The 12,443-nt window shown below is 36.9% G+C and overlaps 1 protein-coding gene across 4 annotated transcripts in view; it reads right to left on the reverse strand.

The window, feature by feature from the left end:
- The window catches only part of INVS (inversin), a 95,082-nt gene that overhangs the window by 58,562 nt on the left and 24,077 nt on the right, over positions 1–12,443 (reverse strand). For all 4 annotated transcript variants that reach the window (XM_035319869.1, XM_035319868.1, XM_035319870.1 and 1 more), the window contains one exon: positions 1,076–1,249. In XM_035319869.1, the coding sequence (XP_035175760.1) occupies positions 1,076–1,249 (174 nt within the window). The remainder of the gene's footprint in view (positions 1–1,075; positions 1,250–12,443) is intronic.

The following is a 12,443-nucleotide window of genomic DNA, read 5'->3' on the forward strand; positions in this document are numbered from 1 at the left end:
TCTCTGGATTCTTCAAAAGAAGAAGCTTCTTTCAGATTTTAGGATATGTAAACGCTTGAGCGCATATTTGAATCACACATTCTCAGACTAATAAATCAGCAATAAAAATTACTAGAAATCTCTACTAAAGACAGTATGATAATCTCTCAAAGAGAACATGCATCAAACGTGCCAACAAGAGGGATGAATCTGTTTCACTCAAAACCAACGTGTTCTATGCCTCCTCGTACCCCTCCACTCATGCTAATAGAGGCAACCATTTCACAGAAGTTTTAAATCATACATCGCTAAGCACTCAACCTTAAGAACCACATTGATCACAAAAATCAAGTTATTAAATGCTAAAAAACCTACTCTTTCTTTTAAAATGAGTTAGCGTGTCATTACTGTGGGTTAGCAATCATCTCTGTAAAAAGAGTAATAATAAATCAGTTGTTTAAGAACAGTATCATTTCTAAGATCCATGATCTGTTCTGGCTGGTCATTTCAGTAATAGTCCTTTTAAACAAGCATCAGTAGACTCTTCCTGAGCATCTCAAAAGTCTGTGTGTTTCTAAAGCAGGCTGGTAATTCTAATGATGGGGTAGAGCATGACTTGACTTTGCAAAGGGACATCAGCAAACTAATGACAATATTTGCACTATATATAGTGTATAACCCCATTGTTCACGAGTAGAATTCCTTTGGATTTCCAGGCAGATAACGAAGGCAGGTGAATATCCATTTCACAGGTAGAGTTTTTCCAAGAAAAAAAGGCAAGATAAGCCTATGTTACCCACATTCGAACAAGGATCAGACTGTTACAAAAAGACTTAGACCCTAAAACTCATGGAGTATGAGTCCAAGCACTCTCAATGTGACCATTAGTGAACTAAGTACAATGAACACCTACATATTACCATCAGGAAAATGTTAGTATTTCTGATGGTGAACACTATAATACCCATGTTAGCCACTATTTTACAGAGTCAGAAAAATTTTGTTAAAGTACTGAAATAATTTTTCACAGAAACCTTTTCATATCATTCTAATTTCTAAAGCTGCTACAAGTGTTGTCTTTAAGTAATATTTTCACCTTGTTTCTGTCCTGGGTATCCACTTCTCCAGGTGCCATGTGTTTTAACAGTAAAGCTAAACATTTTGGGCTTTTGTGACGTGTAGTTAAATGTAACGGTGTCATATCCTCTAAGTCCTTCTGCATCCAGTTCCCTCGACGAGCCAGTAAAAGCTTCATAAAGCGGTAATTTCCCTAGGTAAGGAAAAATATGAGAAATGTATTTCAGTTTACTAAACCAAATGATTATGTGTTTTAGATATATTTAATGTTGCAACACAGCACTTTAAAAAACTGTAACAAAAAAAACATCAGCAGCTCTAGGCTTTCAAAACCTACAATAAATATTAAAACAAACAAATAAACAAACAGAAACTCCTGATTTTTAAGTTTGCTTTTCTATTTGCTATCAAATATATAACCTCTTGTAGGAGTGTGTGTAAGACCTGGCTCAGTAAGGCAGAAAACTCTGCAATACTGCCAGTTTCTCAACAGTTTAATCTCCAGAAATACCATGTACAAGCTGAAATAAAACCATTAGATATGGTTTCAGAAAGACAGACAGGTATCAGATGAAGAATAAAACTAAACATGAAGACCAACTACAATTTTCAAAATGAGAGGAAGAAAAATAACATGGAATGATTCAGAGAGAGAGAAAATGTACTCGTCTGAATGAGTAAAACATACAGGAAAAAAGTGACTGCTTTTTAAATAGAGAAGTGTACCTCAGTTTTGATCTATTGTATGCATGATGAATGGATGGGACAGCTAGCCTTGTAATACTCATTTAAATTACCTAACACACTTGACTTGCTAGGTTTTCAAAAGACATAATGTAGAAATTCTCCTGTGATTAATAAGTGAGGGTGGACCCCCAAAAAAACAATTTGGTTCTATTTCTCAAGTCATTGAGGAAGCCTTTCAAAAACTGAAGATATAATCATGCAATCATTAAGAAGATGTAGCAAATTAAGGTATAACCAGCCTTGTTTTTCTACTGCCCCTTGCTTGGAGGTTTACCCACATAACTGAAATGCTACGTAGGATATTTTGATGCTTCCCTTTCAATACCAAGCCTACCGAGTTTTTCTGAAACCACCCTCACCAGTAAGTTTCAGTTGAGGACCAGTAATAGACAGCTGGGGTAATAACTTATAAAAGCAAAACAACTAGACCTAGAAAAGCTTGGGTGATTGTGTTCTGAACATCCCCACCCCCTGCTACCTCAGCTTTCCTAAAGAGATAGGAGTGTGCTGTCTCACAGCTTTACTCTCCTAAGATTTCCCCAAATACTAGCTTTTGCCAATTTCACATACTGACAAGTTCAAATATCAATTAACCACAAATTACACAAATTGACACACAGATCAATAGAAGTCATGTCTTTGGATTCTTTTGCTTATGAATGACCTGCAAATTAACATATTCCAGTCTCTTACAATTCTTTCATAAATCCTGTATAGTAACTTAGTCCTTTTAGGCTGCCTTTGGAAAAACAATGAAAAAAAAATTAAAAAAGGTAGCCATGTAGACAAGTGGAAGCAATGCTAATGAGCAGGGGCATTTCTGTATACCATAAGACTCAGAATTGTGCATCACTTTGTCAACATAATCATAGAATCATTTAGGCTGGAACAGACCTCTAAGATAGTCTTGTCCAACCTTTAACCTAGCACTGCCAAGCCCACCATGAAACCATCTCACTAAGGTTTCATAATGGAAGTGCAGAGATGGGTCAAAGGATTCCAGAGGCGCCCATGGTACCCTGTGTTGGGCATAAAAATATTTCTGTTCCCTTTCTCATAGCAGCCATAAAGATTGGAAGGGCAGATTTAACGTATGTTACTGTTCTGGTCTTTGTCTAATAAAAATGGATGAGTTGAGTTTCATATGGGCAGAGCGGATTTCACTGAGTATGCCTAAAATATATGTGATTTTTTTTCCTGCTACATTTTTTTATTTTAAAATACAAAATGGGGAAGACAAATCATGAATGAGCTCAGAGAAAATACCCTCTTCATGCTTCTACAGTTTGTTGTCATTGACCCTTGCTCTTCAGTGAAAGCCCTACAAGAAAAGTCTGCCAAAACCCACACCACAAACCTGCCTGAAAATGCAAACGTCTGCTGCCAGAGACAGCACAGCTACTGAGCTCTTCAACAGCATTCACAGCAAGTGCAGTGAGTAGTGAGCAACTAACTCTGTTTTTCTGTTGGGTGTCAGGGGAAGCATAAGGTTAGGATTCTGTTCTTTTAACACACAGACACGCACCAAGGTAGGCACTGACGTACAACTGCAGAACTGCATAATGTCTGCACAGCTACTAATCCATGCAGAACACATTCAAAATGAATTAGTGATACATTTCAGAATGAGTTAGGGATAAGAAAACTTCTCATTATTACCACTATATTTTACAGGTAACTATAAGATTTGGAAAACTCATTAAAAAGGGGAAAAAAAAAAAGAAAAGCTAGAATTGCAGTGTATCATGCTGTGGTTGGGAATTAGACTGGGGAAGACAACACTAAATAACTTGAGAGAATATTAGTCTTGGAAGAAATATAGTTGCTATTCTCCATCACAGAGGATAATACATTTGTTTTGTTTTCAGTATTTCCTACTCGATGTCCATGCATACATGTAAAAGAAAAAAACTTGATTTTCTCTTGTTGATGGATACTTACTGGAAGATTTACAAATATACCGTGCTTTTAGAATGAATTCAGCTGATAAGAAGAGTGAAAGACAAAAGAAAATACATAAAACTAAGGAAATGTGCATTTTTATTATTAGAGTTTTGTTCTCTGTGCTCTTATTTTATTTTTGTTGTTACCATTTTCCACAAGTTACTACTATATTATTCTGTTGCATGCTTAGCTACCAACAAATCCCCCTCCTTAGGAAATTAATCTTTAATAAATCCTTTCATTCTGAAACATGAAAGATACTCTTTCTTCCCAATGATTTAAGACTGTTTATTAAAACATCATCACAGACAACACCAATGTAAGGACAATGTCCTTTTGCATTACTTAGTTGTAATGATTTAATTCTTACCCTTACTTCTGACTGCTGCTCTTTTTCTATAGTAATACTAGTAATACCATAAATGTTGTTGTGTTTCTTTCACCTACTAGAAAATAATATTGCCTTTAGTAATGACAAAGGAAAAATTCCTCACCTTCAACTGATTAAGTTTATAAACATATAATAAACTGATTAAGTTTATAAACATATAATAGACATGGGTTGAAGGCAGATTTAATTTAGGTTTTACTAGGTATGCTTAATCTGAGAAGCGTTTAGTAGCCTAATTCCTTCATTTTTATAAAATTCTTCTATAACAAGCTTTGAAGCTTGCTTTCTTTCACTCAGAAGACACTCCTGATTGGCCTAAAGACTGCTCAGCATCATGAAGCACTTTGGGCCAGTCTGTGGTGTCTTAACATTGCTAGTCTCTCTAAAATGATCGTTATACTGTGTGAAAATGTTATCAGCAAACAAGACAGAAAACTCAGTTCTGGATAGCCAAAGTTTACTCTTCTAGTTCTGATTATTAAAATTCCTCCATATCCTACTAAAATTATTTCTAGCCCAACCACTCAACTCTGTATGCAACCCACAGTACAGTTCCAGAAAAGTTGACAACTAGCTTCAGCATAAGATTGTCTGATCAGAAGAAATACTTTTATTTCAAAATTTTAGCCACTGTGATGGAGTATATCAGGTTTTGGTAGACAGGTAGTTAAATAAGCTGTCTTTGCTCTTCAGTCAAGCAGTGACTGAAGAAAAGTTCTGGACCCCGAGCTTAACAGTTAAGCAGTCAGAGTTTCCTTTCTTGAATATTTCAGTAGAGAAAAGAGCAACTGGAGAAACATCTTAGAATTAATGAATTTACCAGAATCCAGATTATCTCTGAAACTAAAGAAGTTATCCCCAAAACTGCAAGTTTGTTCAAAATAATAATAATAATAAAAAAAATTGTCTGGTATTTTCTTTGAGTCTACTTCCAGGAACAAGTTTTAGTGGAAAATTTCCAGTGAACTCTTATCTACCTACTTTTCTAGGCCTATGACATAATGGACACATTTATTTTCTCGTCTATCTAAAGGAGCTTTTTCAGCCCACTTTTTCCCACTGTCCTGTTGAGGAGGGGGAGTGAGAGAGCAGCTGGGTGGGCAGCTCGCCCAGGCCAACCCAACAGATATGGTCACCTAAGTGAAAGAGTAATGAAAAAGCAGGCTCTGTAGTAGTAACATTGGTGTTATGATTCATGTTGTAGGTTGATCCTGAAATTACTTATGGCTGTATTACCAATGCATTGAAAACACTAGCTTCACTCAGCAGTGGAAAGGGTAGGGAATTAACATTTTTTCTCTCTTCCTTGCATTGGCAGCAGTCCTCTTCTTCCCTAGCATGTCCCTATGGACAACAGGATATCTGATGTGACTAAACCTAACATGGGCACGTGGAATATAGGTAAAGAGAGAGATCCCTGCACTACTGTGAAGCCACGCTAACATCTGAAGACCTTCTGGACCAGGTTTCAGTCCCCCAAACACACAAGCAGATGCAACGTCCTCCTGTCCCATTGTTCAAAGCAGTTCAGTAGTACTGCAACATTTAGATCATTATTTTGGTATTACTTTTGGGAAGGTTTAAATAGCATTACCCATCTCCATTAGCTGGCTCTCTGGTAGTAGGTAGCACATAGGCCAACCAACCTAAAATATATAAAGCACTATCATAAAACTACAGCTGTGCAAATATTCCAGTACTCAAAAAAGAATTTAGCAGATGTTTTTGTTCCCCATACGATATCTAGCAGCACAGGAAATATACAGAGTTGCTAATGGATTTTTTTTTTTTTTAATTTACCTTTCCAATAAATGTAGATAATGTAATACTTTCCAAGAGGTATTGATAAAACCTGAGTCTTAGACTAACACAGAGCTAACAACAAATTACTGTAGTTAATTCTGCTTTCTGTGAAAGGTGTTATCTTTCATGTAAGGAAATCCGCCCAGAAGTTTCTTAGCACACAGGAAGAAGTGTTAACCTCCTTGGCAGGTGACAAAGCATTCTCTCCTCAAGCGTGAGACATCATACACATTTCCTCTAAAAACCACACGAGTGAACTTGCCAGCAGAGAGGTCACATACAGCACTACGCTGCAATCGGTAGAAGCCTCTCAATGTCAGCAGTGGATCTCTCCTCCACTATGGGGAGACAAAAGAACAACAAACTGCAATTTGTACTTACTGGGAACATCTCACTTCCTCTCCTTCTCTTAGCTGGCTAAAATCTGATGCTTTTCTGATTCAGAATTAAAAAGAAGCTGAGTATAGTTCCTGTAAAACGTATGAAATTTTCTTTCCGTGAATTGAAAATCAAATAGGGACATTTAAGGTAACATCATATAAAACATATAAATGCGAAAACCGGAATTACTGACTGTTGTTTTGTAAAATAAAACACCACCCGAAGCATAGGGGTCATTATTGTCTTAACACCAAGAATGTTTATATTGAAGCATTTTCATCACAGATGTCTCCTGGATATTCATAGTCAGAAGAGCATGCACACCTCTTCAGGCATCAAAAGCACATCCGTAGACAGGCTACCATCACCTCATCATCAGTGGGTTAAAAGGGGCCAATATGTGGGGAAAACATTATTTCTCTTCATTGCTGACACCACATTTTCAGAACAGGTAACAATTCTAACCCATCTGAAATATTTAACACGACTTGAAAGAGTGATTTGTAATAATTTATAATGTGCCGCACATGAGCTGACTACTTACTGCTACAGCACAGCCACACTTCTGAGGATTTAGTCGAATATAAGGGTTGATAGAGAGCTAGAAAAAAGGCAGCCCAGTCTCTCGATATAACTTCCTGGTAGACACGGCATGGGTCATTAAAAAGAACACCAAGCTGTTAAACTGTGAAGATGCTGCTTTGAGTCCAACTCAAAATTAGGTAACTGCTAGAAATACTAGAATTTCATGAAAATAATTTTTTATGTATAAACCACAAATCAGAACTTAACGTTAAAATTGAGCCTCTAGGATACTGAATCCAATCCAGCACCCACAAGGAGTAAGACAGCTAATCCTTTCCAAAAAAATTCCTAGATATTTAAGTGGAAGTAATATATTCCCCACCCCCACCCCTCCCACCCCCATTCTTAAGTAAGGTGCAGGTTTTAAAACCTAAACGAGCATCAGTCTTTTTATCTCAATAACAAAAGCCAAAAGCTAAACCCTACCTTCTCCTCAAAATATCTCTAGCTCTCTGCACATATTCTAGTTTAAACAAAATTTTTGGAACACAAGCAAGAAGATATTACATAGCATACCCGAAGAGGTCCCACAAAGCAGCCTACTGAATGGCAATACTACTTCTCTATCGCTAGGTGTATCTGACAAGATATTTACATTAAGAGTGCATTGGCTTCATCAATTGATCCACAGGCATACTGACATCCTTCTCAGTCATTTTATAATAAAAGGTTCACAACATACAGAATAAATTGTTCTGTCCCCATGTGCCTGCACATGAAACTTCGTTACGGGCTATCACATTTCTGACCATTTCCATTACTTTCAGCATTCTCGTACTTTGAGTATTCTACACATCCAGTCTTGTCTTTGGACGGTAACACCTCTTGTGCCACTCCTCGGTGTCCTTAGAAGGAGTACTACTTGTGATGCCAGGTTTGTTAATGAAAAATATTGACTAAGGGTAGATTCAGGTGCAACTGTTGAGGAATTCTAATATGCTCCTTGAAATCTCACTGTTCATAGTGCAGCAGTATTTGTTTTCAGCACATAATTAAATTGCTCACCATACCTTACATTTTGTGTCCTAATTTCCCGTTTTTCTGCAGTTTTCCACCTAGCACTACACTAAACATTTTCGTACAGGCCTAAAAAGACTATCTGTTGAATTTATGTCTAGAAAATCACTTAGCAGAATGTTAGGTTAGTCTTGAAGAACCTACTTTTGATGAAGTTTTACCCCATTTTCAATTTATATTTATCCCTTAGAAACTTATTTTAAATCCTTGCACTCTACTGAGGTCAAATAGACTACTTTTGTCAGCTACTTTCCTCCCTATTTAAAATGTTATTTATCAGTATTAAAAAAAAAAAAAAACACAACCAAAACACAAGAACAAAAAAACACAAGGCCACTAAATTCTGCAATTTTTAAGTTTCCCAAAGAACGTTCCATTGATTAAAATTATTTTTCATCTTGCCCCTTGCTGTTTGTGTACTGTTAAAATGAGACTTATCAACATCGGATATTAACTATTGATCACAGCTCCCGACAGAAAGAACTGCAGTAAGCAAGCCCCGTCAGTGAGTGCACAGAACGCTGCAGACAAGTGGAAAAATAAAAGTCACCACAAAAGCAGGGACTGCAAAGGTCTGCTTGTTTAAAGGAGTGCATTCAAAGAGAACAGGGTACAGCAAGTCCACCACCCATGACAGTACAGACTTAGGATATCTGATAATTATATATTCCACCATAGCTTAATAATTTATTAGCTTATTAAATTTTGATTTTTGAAATACATTCATTATTAATTAAGCAGCACTTATGTAAAATGCTTTATTACAATTTTCTCAATATTCTTTCATAAAAGGAGAGACTGTTTAACAATCAATAAATCCTCTTCAGAGCAATATAATACATAATTCATTTATTTTTACTCTTTCACAAACAAAACACTACAAAATTATCATTGCTGAATTAATTATTAAGTTAAAACAGGTCTGCTTTTTTGATACTACACCAGTCATAGTATGGGTGGTGATTACATTTTTACAGTCTTTAAGTATTATTAGTGTTTTAATTTTCCTTTTTAAACTCAAGCCATATTTAAGGAAGTATATCTGGATACAAAACAACAGCTTGAGAGCAGGAAAACAAACTGTATCGTAGCTTATTACCTACATATTCACTAACATACACTGTTCCTTTGGTTTAGACCTAACCCGGGGGAGAACAAGAGCTAAAAGTGTTCATGGAAATTAAGCATGTCAGGCCACTGCTCTGCTTTTCCAAAGAAAGACATTCTGCCCCAAATACAAAATTTCATATTCTAAGATAACAAAAAAAAGTGAAATAGATTGCTATGGGTTTCTTTGATTGTTTTTTAAACAGTCGGATTAGAAATTAAGCTTTTTAAACCCAGGACTCCTTAAAAGTAATCAGGATTTATATGGAGATAAGATGCAATCATTGTTCATGTCCAACACAAAGCTATCGATACTTTTAATAGTGACATGTAAGTCTCTAAAGTCGGTATAAATCTACACAGTGACAAATAATAAATTGTATTGTGTGCTCAGACACTCACTGGGGTAAAACATGAGCAACATGAAAGCAAAACATGAATGACACAAAAGCCACCTCGATCCTAGCTTAAAACCTAGGCAGAATATGGCAGCCACCTTGCCCTATATGAGCATGCTTTGCCAACAGATCAGCACAGATGCTACAGCTGAAGCTGAGAACAGCTCTTTGTTAATCAGATGCTTTCAAGAAGCTGTTAAAGTCAAAGAATCTGAACTCCTAAATTGCTAGCTAAGCCATTAAAAGGCTGAACACTTACATGACCTTCCCCTTTTAAAACAAAAATGGCAACTGAAGGTAGTCTGCTCATGTTCACAGACAGGGTAGAAACTGCTGCCTTTGGCCTACTCCTACTATATACATAAATACACTTACTTATACTCACACTTTCCAGCAAGTAAGTGTAGAAGAGAGGATGCTTCACCCCGCATCACAACTTCATCACAGATCTTCAAAACCAAGAACTGTAACGTCTTCAGAAATAAAAGGGGCTGTGCAGATGCTATCTGACGTGTTCTTTAGAGGTTGTTTCATCTATTAGCATCCCTTTGAGAAGAAGCATGTTCTCAAAACATCTGAAACTACTTAGAATGACATGGAGCATGTGATGGACTTTGTCATCAACACCTGCCAGTTAGTTAGTAGCTTTTCAGGAAAAAATCAAACACTTATATATATATATATATATTAAAAAAATGGAGCTGTGACTATCATAATTCTAATTTGATATATATATATACATACAGAAACAGATTACTGTTCCAGAAGCACAAGAAATTCAAACATCAAAAGAAGTATCTTGATATGCTTATATTATCAGCTAAGTGCCAGAAATCTGACAAGAATTCTTCAGAAAAGCTATTAAAATATAGGCTAGCAAGTAAAAATGTTAATTAGATTTCAAATAATTATTTAGAGTTATAGAGTAACAACACTTGTATTTTGAAAAAATGTCTCTGCATGAAATAGTGAAACTTCCTGATTTCTAGTACTCTGAAGTAGAATTATTATTGCCTGGTTACAACAGCCATTAGCACTGTAGGAACTACACTTTCAACATATATGACTGCACTGTTCTTGCACTCCTTGAATACCTCTGCTCGTTTTATTATTTGATTATTATTTTTAAACAGTTCTGGGGGAGGGGAAGGAATCAATACAGTTACTCAGAACCTCGATTCCTAATTAGAGTGAGTAAAGTCACCATTAAAATGGCAGGCAGTTATACTATATTGCCATTTAAGTTCAACACATGTATTATTCTTAATTGAGCAAATAACCTCATGACCACATTTATACAATTTTTAGTATGCTTAAATGTTAATACATTTTAACATAAGTTTTAGTCGCTATATATGATAAATAGACAAAATTAGAATCAAATACAAGCTCCTGGTGACTTTTTTCCCCATCTCTGCCACAATAAGTATGATTTTGATATGCAAACTATGAATAGGGAAGGAGTTAGAAACATGGAATCACAGACTGGTTTGGGTTGGAATGGACTTTTAAAGACCATGCAGTTCCAAGCCCCTTGCCATGGGCAGGGACGCCTCCCACCAGAAGCCCCATCCAGCCTGGCCTTGAGCACCTCCAGGGATGGGGCATCCACAGGTTCTCTGGGCAGCCTGTGTCGCTGCCTCACCACCATCACAGTGAAGAATTTCCTCCTAACCTCTAATCTAAATCTCCCCTCTTTTAGTATAAAACCCTTCTCCCTGTCCTATCATTATCTGCCCGAGTAAAAAAGTCACTCTCCATCTTTTTAAAAAGCCCTCTTTAAGTATTGAAAGGCTGCAATGAAGTCTCCCCAGAGCCTTCTCTTCTCCAGGCTGAACATCCCCAGCTCTCTCAGCCTTTCTTCAGGTGCTCCAGCCCTCTAATCATCTTCATGGCCTTATTCTATTATATTTTTTCAATAAATCTTAACGGTTGGACTAATCATTCTTCATTAAAACATAGAAGGTATAAAAATATTGTCAGGCATTGGAACGGGTTGCCCAGGGAGGTGGTGGAGTCACCATCCCTGGGGGTGTTCAAGGGAAGGTTGGACCTGGTGCATAGGGACATGGTTTAGTGGGTGACACTGATGGTAGGGGGATGGTTGGACCAGATGATCTTGAAGGTCTCTTCCAACCTTAATGATTCTGTGATTCTGTTTATTGTGTCTGCATGGACAAGGATGATACAACGTCTTCTATCCAACAAACCACAGGAAGATTTAAACATGAAGTTATGCTAATCCTTTCGTGTCAACCACAGCAAAAACACCACTGTTTTTGACACTGGGTTTAATCTCACAAAGTACTTTCTAACTACTTTGTTAGCAACATCCTCATTTCAAAATTAAGAACACTCAACCAAAGAGAACCTCTCAGACAGCCGAATAGCTTTTACAGCTTATTTACCAATCTCCAAGTTAAACTTACTCATCCATCTGGCAAAGCATCAGCCAACAGCACCAGTATGACTTGAGACCAGTTCTATCAGACATTTTGACTGAAAGCAAGGCAGTGTCTGAACTTAGAGCACTTCTTCCCAAAGCCTCTTGCAAGATTGGCTTCGCTATCTTGGTTTCCATAGGAATAGACAGAACTGTCAACTGGCACCCGGTCAAAGGATACAATAGAGACGAAAACTGACCAGCGCTGTAAAAGCCAAGGTAAAACTGTTTCCCAGGATAAGTTAAAGGAAAATAGGTGCTTATATCTTACAGTTCTTGACCTCATTTATCCATGGTCTATACATGCTTTTTCTGGGCAGTGTTTCTAGCTCGTGAGCTCTAAATTTTATGATCTACCTTATAGAAATTAGTTGTTTTCATGTAGAGAATGCACTTCAAGAATGAAAATGCAATTAGCATTCTAATTTCCAGTTGATCTCTTCTACTGTTACTGACTCCTTTTCCTATAGTGAATTTTTTGAAGTCACTCAGGCACAAGTACCCAAAACACAGTCTCTGGTGATTTACGAGGAAACCTGACTACACATCGTCCACATTTACAGCGTCACTG

Source organism: Oxyura jamaicensis, chromosome 2 (assembly GCF_011077185.1).
Source record: "Oxyura jamaicensis isolate SHBP4307 breed ruddy duck chromosome 2, BPBGC_Ojam_1.0, whole genome shotgun sequence".
NCBI classification, from domain to species: Eukaryota; Metazoa; Chordata; class Aves; order Anseriformes; family Anatidae; genus Oxyura; species Oxyura jamaicensis.